Source organism: Hippoglossus stenolepis, chromosome 3 (assembly GCF_022539355.2).
Source record: "Hippoglossus stenolepis isolate QCI-W04-F060 chromosome 3, HSTE1.2, whole genome shotgun sequence".
Taxonomy (NCBI): domain Eukaryota; kingdom Metazoa; phylum Chordata; class Actinopteri; order Pleuronectiformes; family Pleuronectidae; genus Hippoglossus; species Hippoglossus stenolepis.
In genome coordinates this window covers 4,814,838-4,834,553 of record NC_061485.1, presented here as the reverse complement: position 1 = coordinate 4,834,553, position 19,716 = coordinate 4,814,838, and the positions used below count along the sequence as shown (strand labels likewise).

Below are 19,716 nucleotides of genomic sequence, written 5' to 3'. Positions count from 1 at the left end.
CTTTAATCATTTATTGATTCTTTAGGGTATGAAATGTAAGGAAATAGTGGGAAAATGTCCCCGAAACGAAAACAATATTCACATCGGCATTTTTTCCTGACCAAGGTCAAACCCTTGAGGATGATGACATGACATAAACTATTAACCCTCAATTTTTTTTGCAAGTTCAAGATTCAAGAATTTGTATTGTTATTCCGAAACATGAGGTAAATCAGAGTTAACAAAACTAAGTACTGAGGTCCCGGTACATAGCAATGAAATAGAAACACTAGAATCTAAACAATAAGCAGAAACAGCAAATAAATACAATGAAATAAAAAGTATAGAATCTCAAAAATTAAACGAGGATAAAAAGAAAAGTTATGGAGTATAAATTGGGTATAGGCTAATAAAACTGACTGTAGGGGCCCAACATAAAAACAACATTCACCATCACTGGACTGCACTTTTTTTTAACATTTTCAATATGTGCAATATGCATCTGTCTGTGCAATATAAACGGCTCATGTGCAATTTCATTCACTGTAAATATCCTCACACTGCATATATTCCCTCCTGTCTTTACACTGTATATAAACTGGTTTAATTATTACATTCATATGATTCTATATATGTTTTATATTCCTTACACTAACTTGCTGGTGTCCTTTGACTCTTGCTGCTGTAACACTGTGAAATCCCCCCCTTGTGGAACTAATAAAGGATTTCTTATCTTATAACATTTTGCACAGGGGCCCTCGGGGTGATTTTGACTTATGATTTATTTGTTTACCACTTTTATTATCATCATAACAACACAGTAGAACCGAAGTCCCCCTTAGCTATAATGTGTAGTGATGTAAGCAGCGAGTGGAAGTGAGCGGGGCCGTGAACGCACCACGCCTGTCTGCTCTCTAGTTACACTATGGCGGCCCGGACTTGCGGAGGAGGACAACTTCTTACAGATTCCTCCCAGAAAACTGTAGCAAGGCGACGGGTTTAATCCCGAACCGCCTCGGGGGAGACACGACCTGGGACAGAGATAGAAGATAGAAGAAGAAGACGACGGCTCGACGTGCGGCTCGAACCAGGCTTTTTGTCCGCCCCCCCCCCCTGGATGATTGTCGCGGCTGCTGTGATGCGCGAGGAGCCGCAGCGGAGAAACTCCCCTGATTTTTCCGCGTCTGCTTCTGCCCCGACTGTCAGTTAGCCGGCTAGCTGCGCGCTAACTCACCCGCTCCGCGCTAACGGTCGTAGTAGCCACGGACCACGGGCTATCGCGCGCGTTCTACCCGCTCGGGCAGACGGGGATGGCATTGCGCCTCCAGCCGGCCAGCGAACCGCTCGAGGCGGGAGAGGAGAACGCGTTCGAGGACCCGGACGATAAGTTTGTCAGCACTCATTAGCCTAGCCTAGCCTAGCCTAGCTCGCCTGGTACAACGCCAGGTAACTGTTGGCCGGCCGCTAGCGCTCTTCGCCTGTCCACTAGCGAGCTAGCCAATTAGCATTTTTTTAGTGGAACCTGCTAATCCCCGGTTCATCCCGGCTCCGCGCCACCTGATTTCAGGCCGGGACTTAGCCTCAGTGTGTCCGGCGGCGAAGCGCTTATTGACACGCTACTGTTTAAAAACTCGTGGTTGTGTTGACTGTTAAAAGTCCCTGCTAGGTGTGTGTGTGCGTGCTAGCGGTCTTCTAGGTGTTCTCGGGAGGGAGTGGTAACGCTGGGTGGCTAGCTAGGAGCCCCTGTATCAGGGTCATGACAGGCTGTACACGAGGAATACTCCACAGATGACACTTTACTGGGCCCCCCCCCTCCCTCTCTCCCACGGACGTGTGCGAGCCGATCCCCGTGCGGCTCGTTGGGGTGTGAGACAGCTTCTCGTTAGCTTGCTGCAAGACGAGACTCGACCCAGCTTCGAAAGCGCGCACTAATCTGCTCTCCTGCTACTGACAGACACCAGGTTCAGTTTACTGCACTGGTCGGGCTTTGGAGTCGACAGTGTCCATTAACTGGTGGGAAGCTGCTGCTGCTGCTGTCTCTGGAGGGGACCGACGATCGAGTCCGTGGCGGCCCCACCGGCTTCCGTCTCCTGCCCCAGTGCTGGAGGAGTTTGATGGACGTGGAAGGCTGTTTGCCAGACTGTCAGTGCTATACTCAGTCATGTATGTCTTGACACATGGCACCCTGGTCTGTACATAGTGCCTGCTGCCGGAGTTAAGTGTCGTTATGTAGCTTTGGTGGACAGTGAGTGAAGGGAATGTCTTGTCTCTTTTATACCTGTTGGTTTGTTTTTTATTTTCACTTTTCCCAAACGCACCAGAGTTTAGTTGCAAACCGTGGGAAAGCAGTACAGCCCGGACCGTGCGCAGGGGACAATGTCTATTAGTTAGTGCCTAGAAGCTTAAAGGACTAACAGCTCTGCCGACACACGGGCCACGTATATTGTAGATTATTCTTTGGGGATTGCAACACAAGCCTGCCACTCTGGATCAAGAAAACGTGTCCCTCGTGTCCGGTTGGAGTAATACTCTCAAGCCAAAGTCAATGCCTTCGGCGCTGGCCGTGTTCACCTGCCGACCCAACTCGCATCCGTTCCAGGAGCGGCATGTGTACCTGGAGGAGCCCGTCAAGATCGGCAGGTCGGTGGCTCGGTGTCGTCCGGCCCAGAACAATGCCACCTTCGACTGCAAGGTGCTGTCCAGGAATCATGCCCTTGTGTGGTTCGACCACAAGACTGGCAAGGTAAGAGAAGAGGATGATGACGAGCTGACTTTGAATACTGTTGTTTCCCCACAGGATTGGCTTTCAGGTGAACCAGGTGGAAATCTACGCACAGTTTCCCCATAGCTATGTTTTGTCTTTCAATGAAAAGTCAGAATCAAGTACTCCAAGATTCTCCAATAGGAAATCCTTTATAGCTGCTTTCAGACGTGCACTAATCTCTTGAAATGATCCTGAGTGGCTGTATGTGTGAACGCGTGTTCCTTCCTGCCTTCCTGCATGCTGCTCCACCCCTTACCTTAACGCTCCTGATTTTTGTGTTGTTGTGAACTCGTCTGACCAGAGAATCTTCCTGCTGCATTCATCGTGAAAGTCAAACTCTGAACAAAAGTCTGGACACCATTGTGTGGTCATTTTTTCGTGGAGTTGATGTCTGAAAACGGCTTATGATGCCTCGCAGACTTCACAACAACCACCTGTCGACTACCAGGGGCTGTCCCAAGCACAGACATGTTCTTTTACACGATTACACCCTGGAGCAAAACTTTCTCCTGAGTGTGAACTCTGGTCAGACCTGAAAAGTTTCACTTGGTGTGTTCACATTATGCACGTTTTAAAGGGAAATTTAAATCTGTTGCTTTCTCTACATATATCCAGCACTACTGGGGGAAAGTAGCATGTAATCCCAGTTGAGCACAGGAAATGTTTCTAAAACTCGAGGGACCATGTGTAGAAAGGCGCAGATGCTGTTCCTCGAGCTAGAAAAGCTGAACCAGAGCAGAGGAAATAAAGTCTGGATCAGTTCTGGATTTATGTTGCACCTCGGCCAAAACATCTATCCTCCATGAGCACAGTGTTCCAAAACCCTGCCCAATTAACAAGCAACACATGAGTCATGTGACATCCAAGTACAAACACGAATTAATGAAATATGACAAACATGGCCCTTCTCAACCAAATCACCATAAACGGAAACGTTCAATACCTGTAGCCTTTCACAACTTGTTTAGGTTACGATCCTGGCCCTTGTTTTCTGTTTCCACCGTACTTCAACAACCGTGAAGGTTCGGATGCATGTCCTAATACTTACGAGCCGTTCTACAACCGGTTTGTGTCTGTTAGGGGCAGTTCCAGCGATTTTTAAAGCCCACAAAGATTAACTTAAATTTGACTGTTTGATATTTGTCTAACTTGACCTGTCATCTTCATTTCACTAATGACTTGAAGACAAAGAACACTTAAGGAAAAACAGTTGGTGCACTAAATAAAGAAGATTATACAAAAAAATGATCAAAGCATAACAAATAGAGAAAAGCTGCAGAGGAGCTGCCACCAACGGATCTTAAGACATTTGTTTCATAATTGAAATAACTAAGTCCTCTCTGTCAGGAATGGTGTGAGTGTTAAAACTATTATTTTATCTAAGTGACAAAAGACACCAGAGCAAGTATTTTGTCACAATCATTTTCCAGACATGCATAGTTCTGTACTTGAGATGAAACGGTTATCATCGTGATTATAGTGTTGATAAAAATGATAATGGATTAGAAATCTAAAAGTATTGATGCATACACTGAAACAACTTTATTTATAATATTGGTGTTATTATTATCTCTCCAACTCTCCCACACACAGGGACATACGCAGTATCCACATGCACAGACAGCCAACATCTGACATGAATACAGAGGAGTCTTGTATAAGAGTCAGTAGTGTTTCTCCTGCTGGAACATTTTTACAACCAAATAGACGATTGTCGTATTATAATTGAAAAAACACTGTTGGTTGGTGACCTAACTACAGCTTGTGTTTAATGTGCCAAACTGGTAAACAACAGCACAACAACATGCTCTGTGTCTTTACAGGAATAAATAATGCTGAAAGCTTCAGTTTACATTATTGACAAGACATTTTCCCCCATTCCAAAGTCCCCACATCATGCACTGAGCTAAAAGTTAACTCGCTTTGCATTCAAACTGTTGCCCCGGCGTGATCTGCAAAACCAAAAATTTAAACTGCACTTCAGACTTAGTCCTCGTAGATTGGCTGAAAAATGTCTGCAGCACTGTCACCGCCTTCCACCACGTTTTCACCGATGCACAACACACCTACATTGCGTGCCGTACCAGTGTGATGGCTTGGCAGTATTTATCATCACAAAATATGAAAGGCAAACTAATTGTTGAGAACCGGAAAGAATGAGGTTACGTTTCATACCTGTCCTGGATTTAAACAAAATACAGTGTGTGTGTCCATTGAGGAGCGGACGAGACTTGGTTTAGTCTTAACTTGACTTAATCCCTGACTGGGAAATCAAACTGTTATTTAATTAAATAGATCTAAATGCTGAAGCAGGCACATCAGGCTGTAGCATCTGTCTGTAGTTTCACTGTAGAACAGGTTGAACAGGCTGAGACAGCCGCACACTAACCCGCTGTGTGTGTGCTGTGTGTGTGTGTGTGTGTGTGTGTGTGTGTGGAGGTCACAGCATAAGCTATTTATAATGACATCAGTGGCGTCATCCTTTCCTCTCTTCAGGGATAAATGGACACACACGTGGCTTGACCAACATGCACACACCAACATACATTTATTGGCACTTATGATCCACCAGTGTTTTGAACTGGATTAAAAAGAGGATCAACGATTGTTATTGGTTTATCACTGAGGATTTTATGACTGTGCTGGTTCTTCTTTGAACTGATTAACTTAGTCAGTTTTCTCTCAGTTGAACGACTCTGGTCCCTGACCGGATCTGAATATGTGTCAGTGGTGAATGATTCACAATAGACACTGTATGCTCCTTAATGCAGTTTAGTTAAACCTCTGTTTATGTGTATATATTTCACTGTCAAATTGTTGTGAATTTAAAGCCACATCAAATATGGTCAGGTTTTGTGTTCAGAGTTAATAAATTTGAACACATGGCAAGTGCATACAAATACATACACTGCATTTAAACTACAACTAGACTCTAAACACTAGTCATTCTTACACACACACACAGACCTGTGTTGCCTAACCAATACCTCAGGAGTTCCTCTTGCAGTACGGTTTGTGTCACGTGAGTCTGCAGTTTGAATTTGGTCTAAACCAACCAACAGTTTCACTCTGCGCAGGTATAGTTGTGAAGAAGGAGTTTGCTGTAAGTTTGTCACTGTGCTGCGTTGAGAAGGAGAGCGTGCTGAGAGGAATAACCCCCAGGAACAAAAAGTAGAACAACATCAAATTTAATTGTAAACTGCACATGACACTGCCTTTCTGGTGGCGTTGGTGCTTAAAAAGTTGAAACTTTTCACCTCCCATCTTGAGAGATAAGGGCGCACTGGAGTATAGCAGGTGGGATTCTTCGCGCCCCGTGATTGATGAACCAATCAGTCGGCTCAGTGATCCAGCAGATTGCTCTGTTATTGATGGTATTCTGTACAACAGAGCACGGTGTACTTCTGCTGTGAGACTGTGAGCGACTCCAAAGACCCCTCACTCTTTCATTCTGAGCGGCCGACAGCACAATCGGGTTTTTCAGATTACTGCTACTTTCATTTCTCTGACTCCTCTTAAAGGGATAGTTCACCGAAAAAAATGATTGGGAGGAGGATTGAGACCTGTAACCCCGAGATTACAGGTTTTGCCCTGTAGCCTTCCGATGTCATGACCTCCTGCTGGGACCTCTGCTTTGACACTGACTCCTGTGAAGGAAGGATGAGCTAATTGACATGAGCACAGCTGGTGGGATGGATATCTGAAGGGCTCTTGGAGAGAAAATAATGAAGTGTGTTCTTATTTAAGCAGCAGCCATCATCACAGGATGGTCAGATCAGACCAGACAACTAGTTTCTCTGACAGTCAAATGAGAAGTCAGTGCTGTGTCATCTACGGTTGTGTACTCCTTCCTTCCTCTGTAGCTTTGTAAAGATGGAAATATGATTAGTGATACATGGTATTTAGAATAGTTTTAGTAGAGGAGACGTCATCACTGGATTGTTTCCATTTATAGTTCTTTTATGCATATCGTCACTGCTACAGCAGCAGTATGTCAAGCGCAGCTGAAGTTTGTTTACATTCCATGATAACGAGACAAAAACTACAGTTCTTTTATGGTATGGACCATAGCCTGTATATAAAGACGGACGATACGAGTGCACCTCTAAAGTGATTGACCTTGATCTCTACCTGCAGTATAGGTCATAAACCTGCCTCCTCCATGTAGGTGGATGGGACAAGGAAGTTCTTATCATACTGATGTATGTTCAAGTTTGGTTTTAATTTGTTTTTTTGATATTATGAAAATGGTGTGAAACTGTCTCATGATTGGTCAAGTGTGTGTATCGGTGGGACCTCAGGTTTGCAGCTCCTGTCCTGGATCTGAACTGCACAGTCTCTGAATTGAAATAAGTAAGATGGCAGCGTTTTTATCTGGGATACTTTGGCTTTATTTCTGGATCGTGGGAGGAAGTGGAGAGTGTAGTTAGACCTTTACAGAAGCATCGGTTGAGTAGAAAAACGTAGAAGAAGACATTAAAATTGCATTTAAAATACAAATAATACAAACAAAAGTCATTTTTTAACATTGTTATAACTTTGGGAGTGAAAAATTCTCCCCCTACATTTAAAATGCTATCTAAGAATCGTCCTTGGACTCGAGACAGGGCAGTTATGTGACTAAACCAAGCAGCCTGTCAATACGCCACTCAGAAACCTCTTAACGGCCTGTCAGTCACTTGGTCATGTGCTCAGGCAGATACGCAGCAGATTAGACCAGATTTAGGTCTCGGTAATACTGCTGTATCACTTGGATTTATCCAGCCAGTCATTCATTCATCCCCTGAGTGTTTACACTGAATCCTCTACACGTGCCAGTTGACCGGATCACACCAGGTTTATCCTTCCAGCAGACATAGTTGTAACATGTGAGAACTATGTTACTCCAAACACGCAGCTCTGACACGGAACATGAAAAAGTCAGAAGAATTATCGGATTAAAGCTTCTATTCAAATTCCCGTTTTGCTAAAGAATTTTGCTGATTAATTTGCTCATTTATTTGAATTTGCTAGTTGAACGGTGAAATGTCCTACTTGTTATTTTGGTACTGTGTTAGCGAATGCACATACTGCTGCATCAGTGCTGCTGTGTTACAATGTAGGACCATGCACTATGCTGTGTACCTCCATGCGATGCAGTACTTCACATCCACATTTGCAGCATTTCTCTTTAGGCCAGCGTCACATTTGGTTTGCGCTCTGTGCAGGAATTAGAATTGAGAAGTGAAAAGAATGCAGGGGAAACCCAGACTGTAATCTTAGTTTGAAAGAATGGTTTCTACGCTTTATCAATTTGAAACCTCATGGCTGAAACAGGCGTAAATACCAGTCAGCAAGTAGAAGCATGTACTGGGCTTCACTAAGGGATAATCCTTCTTTCCAGTTGTTTATCTCTATGACTGTTGTAGATTTCGAACTTGTATAAATCTGAAATAAACAAAACAAAAAGACATATAATGAGAATAAAGCTGCTGCTCGCCAATTCTGAACTTTTCAAGATAAACTTACCATCGCAGAAGGTGTTTCTTTCTGGTCCGAGTTTTTTCTTACTGTGTTGAGTTTGCATGTTGTCACCGTGTCTGTGTGGGTTTTCTCAGGGTTCTTCTGCTTCCTCCTCGGTATAGATAATGGATGGACTGTAATTTCTTACTCAGTGAGCCAGGTTGGATGAGACAGTACACAGGCCTCTGTCTGGCTCATCCCAAGTGTCACTTCTTAAACAGTGCGTAGTATCTTGATAAAATCTTGAGATGACATCCAATTGTTTGATGGTTTAAATGCAAACTTCCCATTTTCCCCTGCATACATGTTCAGGGCACGCTTCCGTTTAAGCATCCTCTCCAACATGTGCAGCAGGTCCTTGAATCATCTCAGGCCGGAGCCAAGTTTTCTTGAATGTCCTTCAGATGCAGTTTTGCAGACCAGTCTTCAACTTACTGATGATGACCCCTGAATACTAATGTCCTCGTTTATCATAAGCTGCAGTGTTAGCAGGTGCATGACAACTTCAGGCTCAAAACTTTGAACGTACAGCTTCTCTGCGGCATCCACACTGCAACAGAGTGAACTCTGCTGCAGGAGAGAAGCTACATTCAGGGAGCCAGTCAGTTAGTCACTTAGCCGGGGTGCTGTTTTAATACAGCATCATTCATCCGCCTTTAGTTGGTTTGTGTTTCAGACGAACAGAGAGCTACTCAGTCAGTCAACCAGCCAGCCGGGGGGGAGCAGTGCTGACAGCAGAGCAGAGCTTCTGTCTGGTATCACTCTTCCATGGCTTGGTAACACATGCCAACAAAGAACAGGAACGCTGGTCCACAAACAGGACACAGCTCTTTAACTTTTTATTTATGTCTGTGTGTGAAGGAATAAGACACTGTTGGTAAATCTGCATGTTTGTGTTCAGATATACTGTCGCCCTGATATCCCACAGAAATACATGTGGTGGGTCGCCACAATCTAGGTAGTTAATAGGAAACACTGGTGATGGTAATACTGCAGGAAGACATCAGCATGGAGGGTTGCAGGTGAACTAACATGCCAGCTGTTCAAGTGGAGCAGAATAGCCTGAAGTTGATGCACCAGTAGGTTCTGGTGAAACAAGTCGTCCTCAACCCTTCTTTAAACAGGAGTGCTGCTGCCTTTGTTTGTTGTGGACCTGCCTGCTTGTCCACATTCTGTCCGTTCTCTCACTGCGCATGACCGGAGTCTTCAGCCGGAGAGTCGTCCGCCGCTGAACCAGACACGATAGAAAGAAGTTAGCAAGGGAGTCACAGAAAAGTCTTCTTCTAGCAGTTGTTCGGCTGTGACAACTGGAGACTAAATGTGTTTTTGGGGTCGTAGCTTCGAGGAGAGGGCCAATAGGAGGGGGTGGGGTGTATTGTTAAATCTTTTCAAGCTGAAGCCTGCTCTTGCCGGCTATTCTAGGATTACCCACCATAGCTTTAATGAGATACCTTTATTGAGAATGGGGGGTGAATCGTTTAGCTGTTTTCATTATTGCTTTTTATTTAATATAAATGTATAATGTCAGAAAATCTTCCAAAATGTCCAGCAGTTTGAAAAGATTGTCGGGAACGGCTTCAGATGTCTTGTTTTGTCCGTCCAACAATCCAAAACCGAAAGATTACAAAGCTGGCAATCCAAATCCTCACATTAGAGAAGCTGTATTCTAAAGTAGTTTTCATTTTTTGCTTTATTTATTCCCTAAATGATTGTTAAATTATTTATGTAGACCATTAAAAATAGCCTGCAAAAATCTGTATCCGAAATCTGCACTCACCAGCGCACAACCTTTCAAGGAAACACACACACACACACTGTGCTGCAGCAATATTCTCACATGCAGACTCATAAAACCCTCTTTCTGTTTGCCAGTGGCAGCAAACCGCCTGTTTTGGAACTGGTGGCAGGAGTCCAGGCTTCAGTCAGCTGGCTCTCTGCTCCGACACACTCCAGGATCAACAATCTCTGCTGCTCTCTCTCCATCTACAGCCTCTTTCAGACGTGCATCACAACCTGTAAATTCGCTGCCAGTTTTTTTCATTTCCCCCTGTTAAAAAGCACTGCGAGTTATCACTAAACAAAAGAATCGCACAGAGCGAGAGAGAGCGAGATGGTTTAAGGATAACGAATGGTGTGCAAATTCTGTCACTGGCGTGTTGCACTACGCAGTATTTCAACACGTACATTAGACATAACTTCATGCTCTGGCTGGTGGCGTGTGTGGAAGTTGCAAAATGTCATGCGAGCACTGCAGCACCGTCCGAAATGGTTCCACTACGTTTGAGCTAAATATCCCATCCTTTCTTTACTCCAGAGTTTTCTCCACCACTCTTCTGCAGCTGCTGGGCTCTCGAGCATTTTGCTGCAAATGCAAGTTGAATTTGTGAATGTGAAAAATTGCTCGGGTGGATTTGCTAAGCGCCAACGCTAAATATCATCAGTAAAAAGCAGTATACACAAAACATTCTGGCCTAAAATAAGCTCATCTGCTGTCTGGCCTGTGTTTGTTCTCTGCAAGCTGGTGTCGGTTAGGCCAGAAATCCTGTGTGAGGTAGAAGCTCCACTCTGTATCATCACTGTGTTTCCTTCTCTTCTTCGCACAGATCAGCTCTGACAGAGTTTTATCTTATTTCTGTCTGATTCTTTTGCACCAATGTCGCTTTCCCACAGTTAATCTTATTCATGTCATACCAGTAATTATGTAGTTGATAGTTTTGAACTTTCAGTACTTGTATGAACTAGCTCATGAAAAACAAGCTGTTATTTCAATACAAATACAAAGTAATTAGATATAACTATATCTCTCCTCCAAAACTTTTTGGAAGTTAGATTTTCCAGGAAGTAAAGTACAGTAGCTTTTCCACTTCTGAAAGTATCTCCCGGGCAATGTGATTGTTGTTCCACAGCGAGCAAATTAGTGCGCTGATGTCGCAAAAGCACCACAGTTGCCATTCAGCGGTACGCGCATTTAATGTCGACCAAATTAATGCCTGTCATAAAATCTTATGGGCTGCTCCATCCTGATTCTCTACCACAAGCTAAAAGCTAAACAAGCTGTGGGTTTAAAAAACAATGCAGCATGGGATGCCCTGGTGGCCTCATGGCTCAGGTATATACCCCACAACCCCTTAATGGTACTAGTGTAGTGACCGATCAGCAATGTTCAGAGAGGCAGGCTTCACCCACAGAGGAAGGTTTACTACTTTTCTGGTGGTAAAAGTATCTCTCAGTTAAAATGAATTCAGACGCTGTTGGATCCGGTGTAAACGCTGGAAGAGGAGATTCAAGTTTGGAAATACATTGATGTCTCTATCTACAGTGATAACTAAAGGAGAGCTTGGTAGAGACAGTCAACATGGAACAGAGTGTGTTTGAACAGTGGAGTCAGATCGAAAGCTGATATTAATTCATGGTCCTTGTTAATAAAACACATTTATCATACCAGTCATGACTTGCCTTCTTCACCATGACCAATTCATACATTAACAAAGTCTCGCGCCTCACTCCAGTCCTGTGGTGTGACCAGTTCTCTGACATCCAGCTCCACAAAGGAGCCTTTCATATTTGTACAGCCGTTAATTATTAAAACAAATTTCATGGCTGCTTCTTTGTTTGTCTTTTAACTTTCCACTTTATCTCCGGGGCTAAGACTTCATATTGACACTTTCCCGACAGTTTCTTGTTTCTAATGCAGCCCACACAACATAAAGTATGACCTAATACCTGCTCTCCTGTTGTTGCCTCCATTTTGCTGCTGTGCTTATGCATTTCTTGCTATTTGTGATATTTACAAATATCTCAAGTGAATAATTGTTAATACATTGTTACAAACATGAGAATGAGCTGTGTAATTAACCTATATCTCATATTTAAAATCACCTTTTCACCAGCTTCAAACTTAACAAAATGTTAACTAAATTTAGTTGGCATTTATAACCTTGTCACTTACAACGTTTGTAATTAATTCATCATGAGGTTTTATAGAGACAGATTATGCAAAAATAATTTCATCATCCTTTCATCTAATTTTACCCTAATCCAGTAGTCCTCTCTTCCTGTGTAAATTCTAGCTGTGCAGGTAGAACTCCAGAGAACCAAGCGAGAGAATCAGTTTGGAATGAGAAACCCTCTTTTTTGTGTTAAAGGGTCAGTAATAGATTCAACTAAAATAAACATATACTAAATGTATTTGTGTATATATATATATATATATAATAACTCCATTAGTTAACGAACGCTGCGTACGGACAGACGGCTTCATCTGTTGAGCATGCAAGAGCCCCAAGTCTAATGAACATTATGGGATAAGTTAAAAAGACACCATAAAGTAATTTTATCTTGCTCTCTTTGTGTCTTTGTGGAAGAATGAGAGGTGTCTCTTCTTGCAGAGTAAATGTTAGACACTGGATAAATAATCTCACATCCCTCTGAGGCGGAAGTGTTTTTACTTGTAGTCAAACTTTCAGTGTCTACAAGTTATTCTGAGTGACTTGATTAACACAGGCCCTGAGTTTCTCGGTCAGCTGACGACTGCTGTGTTTTTTAACACATCCGTGTTTCTGTGATTGTGTGTGCGTATGTATTGTCCAACAGAACTGGTGTCATGTGTTGACCTGCTGACTGGTTAAGTGGTTGTCGTGCCTGTTGCCTGCCCACTGATGGTTTGCACTGCTTTTGCAGGCAAAGGGCAAATTAAACTCCAAACACAATTACATGGCATTCATTTAGTTGACACTAATGAGGGAGAGAGACAGAGGGTGGAGGAAGACGGAGGGATAAAGGGACGCAGTGTTTCCCTGAGAAATGTGCATTTCGTGGGTGAAAGCGGTGCTGGAATGCTGGTGGTGCTGAATGTCAGTCAGGAGTTGTAGACTGGTTTGAAAAGTGGTGCGTTTGTGTGATTATTATTTGCACCGGAAAAACCACAATGAGTGAAAGTGTCTGGAATAACTTTGGAATATGTGAAGATCAACCCCAAAAAGTCCAGTGCCAGATATGTCACAGGAAACAGGCCAGTCATAAATTTGAAATGAGTCGGGCAAACCTCTCTGTCAGACTGGTTTATGTCAGAGTGCGGTGTAACACTGGTGAGTCCTCGGCTGAGGCTGAGCACTTCATTTGTTTGCTGATATGAAAATTTCATTTCACAGAATAAAAATGCAAATAAGAGCATTTATGTCAGCAGGTTTATTTTCTTATGTCAAGTTCTATATATTTGGTTATATCTGTTTTATTTTTATTTATAGTTTCATATAATAAGGTTTAAACTGTAAAATATCAACCCTCAATTACATTTATTTGTCACAGAGGTTTGATAACGAAATCTTAGGAATCATTACCATTTAAAAAAATATATGTATTGGCTGATATGTTGGTAATTTCTTTTACACCCAGAGTATCGACATCAGGCTAAAAAAAAAGTGTGTGTGTGTGTGTGTGTGTGTGTGTGTGTGTGTGTGTGTGTGTGTGTGTGTGTGTGTGTGTGTGTGTGTGTGTGTGTGTGTGTGTGTGTGAGAGAGACTAGGTATATAAGTCTGCGAGAGCCATATGTGAGGTGTGTGTGACGCAGAATGTGTGTGTGTGTTGTTGCTGGGTGAAAAGCTCTATAGTTAGGTCCCTCCCCCCCGTCACCAGGTTACCATGGGGACAGGAGGTAAATGTGTGTGTCTGTGTGTGAGGGTATAGACATCATGAGCTGTGAACTGGTAGCTTTTTGTAGCACGCTGCAGTCGGATAAACAGCGAAGTCGGTCTCGGCATCTCTCTCTACCTCGCTCTATCTCTACCTCTCAGTTCTCAGTCTCTCTCTCTCTGGTAGGTCGACAGAGGCGTTTAGTGATGACGGAGAGCTAAGAGCTGATGAATGAAACTCCTGGAACGACAGGCAGACAGGCCGCAGGCTAACGCTAACTGTGTGTGTTTGTGTGTGTAATCTTGTACCTCACTGTGTCTGTGTGTGTTTTTGTTTACTTGTTAGTGTTTCATCCTGTGTTTGTCTGTACACACCCGCATTATTTTTGTTGTTTTATGTGCATGATTGTTTCTCTGTCTGTTTGATGCTGCTGTCAGCTGTTGTTAAGTCGATCTACGTGTGTGTGTGTGTTTATACATTTCATTTCCCTCTTTCTGTGACTTTAATATTCCAGCATGTATGTGTGTTTTCATTCAGGATGATAAGTGAATGAAACAAAGTTGAGGGGATTCCTTTGGGATTTCTGTACTTCAAAGTTGTTGTTCTCATTGATTCATGCTGTGTGAATTGTTTAAGTGCCTTTTAAATGACTTGAAACGTTGCCTTAATGTCTCTCAATGTGTATTTCCTGGCTGTGGATCTATCATTTGACATCAGAATTAGATTATTTACAGGAAGTCATGCAGCCCTTGGTATTGATGGCAGGAGAGAAGTGATGAGTTCATTGTGAATTAAGAATACACTTACATTCAAAATTCTAAATCAGCAAATACTAATACCAGCTTTATTTAGTGTGTATCCCTGCATGTGTGTATTGAGCTGGTCTACCCATTTAGTGTAGAGTCAAACAGCTGAGCAGCTACTAGATGGTTTGCCATCAGGTTTTGTGCACGGTGATGGTCCTTGGATTGGATTTAGTGTACACGATGATCACCTGACTTTTCATTGAGAGGCATTATCAAGACAAAAATGTAATTTGTTCAAAACTTTGATTTATAACCTAGCTGTCCTTTGTCTTACATTTCTAAATGTTAGCACACTATCGTGCTAAACTAAGATGGGCAACACAAGAAACATTCAGCTTTTCCAGCAGTTCTCCTGACTGCATCACATCTCTTAAAATCTGTTGTGGTTAATAATAATATATAATGAAATTGCACCATTGAGTGGATGATGGTGACATTTTGGGCAAAGCAGCTCTCGGCTGCTGTCAAGTGGTATAAACACTATTCTGACACTGTTCTAATTTACATTGACAGTCGTGAAATTTCATTATGAGATGCAGTTGATTTGGTGATTTCCTCTTATCATATTTGTTCCTCTGCTAATGATTTGAACCTGTTGTGACGTGATTTCCCTTCATGGTTTTCACCCAGCTGTTTTTTTTTGTGTGTTAGTTCTACCTGCAGGACACGAAAAGCAGCAACGGGACATTCATCAACAGCCAGAGGTTGAGTCGTGGCTCAGAAGAGAGTCCACCCTGCGAGGTCCTCTCTGGAGACATCATTCAGTTTGGTGTCGACGTCACTGAGAACACACGCAAAGGTACATGCACACATGAAATATGTTTATACACAAGTTAAAAGACACAGACGTGGTTTATATTCCCTGCAGAATTGAAAAGAAACGAGAAAAATGGCTACAGGGATGTGGAACATCTTCCTCTACCAGCCTTGTAGAGACATACATCCCTGAAATAATTACACTTTACAAACCCTCTTGAGTGCTGCAGGGCTCATTTTGCTTAGGTCATAGACGACATAAGGTGCATGTGCACAAAGCAGATATTGAGGTCAGATTTTCAGCTCCACTTATATTGCTTTCATACCAGACACCCAGGGGGCTTCAAACTGCATTGGACCTCCTTTATTATGAGACTGCTGTTAGAGGTTCATCTGTGAACATCGCTATTTCCAGATGACTTGATTCTATATCCAAAGCACGTCACCGCTAAACTACAGCAGTGAACCTTCATCAATCACACACAACCTTGTACAACAACCCCGCAATAAATCCGACTTTTATCGGGACTGTGCCTGAAAGGTGTTGCTTTTATTGTGTTATGCATTAAGTGTTAATAGTAGGCTGTAAGCTACTGTTTAAATATGTTTGTGAAGAAAACATTTGCAACATCAGAGTAAGCTAAGTAGTGATCTGTCCCAGATAAAGACTGTAAATAAAGATGGACGACGTGTCCACTTCCAACCATTGTACAAAAAATTAGGCTGAAATATCCAGTATGAGGGTGCCACCATCTTGCCCTACGGCAACCTCATTTGGATCATGGTATGGAGGTACGAAGGAGGCGGGGCTTAGGACCCATCTACAACCAGCCACTAGTTAGCGATCAAGATGATTTTACTTCCCTTTCGGGGGCCTGTCATGTCGTTACTTTATAAACAGTCTATAGTCCCAGACAGCTCATTTCAGTTTAGCTACAAACAGGATGTGCTTGTCCTTGTGGCACCTGGTAGATTAGTCTGAGATGGAAGATGATTGGAGGTCAGGTGTTAACGCAGCTCTAACCTGCATCACTGTGTCAGTTGTATGATGTATGAGGTTGACTGCATCCACGAACTGGTGGGTGATGGTGTTGTTCGCTGATGATGAAGGACTATTTCAGAGCTCCAGTTTCTCGTGACATTAACAGGCTGGTTGTTTGTCTGTGTTTCCAGTCACCCATGGCTGCATTGTGTCAACAATCAAGCTCTTCTTACCCGATGGGATGGAGGCACGCCGTCGAAGCGAGTAAGCATTCTCATCATTTAATGTTGATCCATGAAAACTGCATAGTATCCAGTGACAAATGACATGATTACTGCAAATTGTGTTTTAAAAAATTCCTCTGTGGTTAAATGGCTGGAGTGTCTGCTTTTACACACACACACACACACACACACACACACACACACACACACACACACACACACACACACACACACACACACTTTGCTGCTTGCATAGTGATGAGATTATTGTCAGTCTAGTTGTTATGAGGATGACCAGAGGCTGCGAGGGTATTTGTGTGTGGGTCTTTTTTTAAATCTTTGCGATTTGAAAGCTATTCTTGATGTTGGTCAAGTGGTTATTTGATGTTTACCTTGACGATGACAGTTGGAGAATGAAGGATCCTTGTTCACAAACGATAGGACCGTGAATGTGTGTGTTTACAGTTAACTGGGCCATAGTAAACCGGCAGTGGTCACAGCGTGGAGCTTCTTACTGTACTGGTTGTGTGTAATTGGCTACTGTAGAAACCATGTGTAATCTGTCTGTGTGTATGTGTGAGTGTGTGATGCCGTGCCACGGTGCCATGGTGGGCACTGCCATCTGCTGCTCTGCTGTCCAGTGTTCAGTCCAGAGAAATGCAAACGAGCATCCTGACATGTTGAATACCGGCTGAACGTCTGCTCAGGTTGTCTGTGTGTCGGCAGGTGAAGTTTCTTTCAGGGAAGATCCACCTTAATTCAATCACACTGTAAATCAGTCTGTCAATGTAGTTACTAAAGTAATTTAGTGAAGCAACAAGCCTAAATTAAGTAGTGGTAGTTCAGAGTAAAGCGTGTGCGTGTGTGCGTGTGCGTGTGCGTGTGTGTGTGTGTGTGTGTGTGTGTGTGTGTGTGTGTGTGTGTGTGTGTGTGTGTGTGCGTGTGTGCGTGTGCGTGTGCGTGTGTGTGTTCGTTACCTTTCCCTCAAGCTCTGTGAATATCATACAGACGCGACGCAATTCATTTATAGTAATCAACCACTTATAGTGATGAATTTTGCCCGGGACAAACGTGGTCACAGGTTTCCACTGTACTAGTATTCTGTCGGGTGGCGGAGGTAGCACGGAATTTGACGGAAGCAGTCGCCTCGCAATTCCCTATGCAGGAAAACCCCTGTAGACGTTCCCATTAATCAAGGAGAGCTTGATAATCAAGGAGTGTGCAGCTCTGTGTCTAATAAAGTGGAGTTGGAGAGAGGGATGTGAAGACAGTTTTATTAATAGCTAAAGAATGTTTCTGCTCCCTGGTGATAGCATTAGCCCTCTGGAAGTCTGCCAAACACAGCTTTGTTCAGTCACCCTGTGTCTGAGTAGAACACCTGTATTTAGACAGGGGGAGAAATCGGTCCTTTGAAAGCTTGATTCAGTCCTTTGCTTTGCTTACAACCTGAAAAACACACAACTTTAAGGTCCTGTTCAGACCTGGCTTTAACATCCATCCTGGGTGATCCGATCACAGCTATAAGTGCAGGTGTGAAAGCCACCAGGACAAATGGGTCCTGGGCCGCAGCTTAGTCAGCTGGTGTCTCTGGCCTTTCTCTGGTACACTTTAGTTTCATAGGGAACGCAATATACATTCATACAGGGCAGGGCGGTGAAAACGGGTTAGGGTTGGGATCCCCCGGTGCTGCCGATGGTCAGTGTGACCGACGAAAGTCAATATGTTTCACAAGGAGCCAAAGGGCGTCGCACACAGTTCAACCATAAAGCAACAGAGCAAAAACAAGCTGAAGATCTTTTGTGTTGTGTAAACCATCTCTGGTTGGACAAATTAATGGTATATAGTTTATATAAATATATATAATGCATCCAACATGTGCACGGATTATGCATTGTCCCTCTTTCTCTTCTATTTCTATTTACAATGAGTAAAATCTCATTTAATGATTGTCTTTCATTGATTATCCCATCACACACACACACACACACACACAACAGAAAAGCAAAGGGTGATTCAGTCATTAACTTTACTTACAGCTGTAGGTGTGAACCTCTAAACTCACAGGAATAGTTTTATTAATGTACCTTTGACCTCTGCTGTAAAACCTTTAAGTTTAAAACTTTTTTTAACTTCGTTGTACAGTTTCTCATACAAAGCTGCAACCGGAGCTGCCTGTGGTTGCTTCCATTAGATTTGATGTAAAACAGTCGGTGATTAAAAAAAAATAAAAAACTGCGAGAAAACACCCATACTAGTTTGTTTTTCTCTAATGCAGAACACCTGCAGTGACATCACTGTGCGGCTAGAAAACGTGCAGCAGCTTCCCGCCTGTGAATCAGAGTGGAATCATTATTTATTTTTATTAAACACGTGGTGACGTTCGGAGAGAACAGCACACGAGGATCCATTTATATTAACACAGATCAGTCACATCACCAGAACAGTGACTGGTTTTTTTATCTCTAAATCTGCTGTTTGGATACATCGCACAGTTAAAGTTGTTGTACAGGGAATTTAAGGCTTCTTTTATCTGATGAAAAAATGATTCTGCCCATTAAAACTATGACTAATACTGAGGTCACACCTTCAAAGTGTTTCAGGTTTAACCACCATTGTTTACCATCTGCCATATTTCCTTAAACACACACGAGACTAGAGACTGTTATACTCTCCCACTTGAGAATGTCCGCTTGTTGATTCGATTTATAAAATTTATATTGACTTCTCGTCTCTATCAGACATTTTCTCATGTAGAAAATATTTTAAACATTGACACACTTTTCCATTGTGGTACAAACTGTTGTTTTGTTGATGTTCTCAGTTACATGTGGCATCTATTGCACGTCTGTCCGTCCTGGGAGAGGATCCCTCACATGTGACTCTCTGAGGTTTCTACATTTTTTTCAACTGTTAATAGTTTTTTTGGGGTAGTTTTACTCTGTTGAGGGTTCAGAACAGAGGATGTCACACCTTGTTAAAACCCCATGAGACAAATTCTGATTTGTGAATATGGGCTATACAAATATAATTTGATTGATTGGTTGAATATTTAGAAACTAATGCCTCACACCA

At 42.8% G+C, this 19,716-nt stretch overlaps 1 protein-coding gene across 11 annotated transcripts in view; it reads left to right on the top strand.

Annotated features, from left to right (window-relative positions):
- The first annotated feature begins 843 nt into the window (after positions 1-843).
- The window catches only part of slmapa (sarcolemma associated protein a), a 45,720-nt gene continuing 26,847 nt past the window's right edge, over positions 844-19,716 (top strand). For 6 of the 11 annotated variants that reach the window (XM_035151156.2, XM_035151136.2, XM_035151151.2 and 3 more), the window contains exons 1-3: positions 844-2,722; positions 15,334-15,481; positions 16,612-16,684. In XM_035151156.2, the coding sequence (XP_035007047.1) occupies positions 2,525-2,722; positions 15,334-15,481; positions 16,612-16,684 (419 nt within the window). In that variant the 5' untranslated portion in view covers positions 844-2,524. The remainder of the gene's footprint in view (positions 2,723-15,333; positions 15,482-16,611; positions 16,685-19,716) is intronic. The other 5 variants (XM_035151153.2, XM_035151144.2, XM_035151149.2 and 2 more) reach the window with 1 other exon arrangement.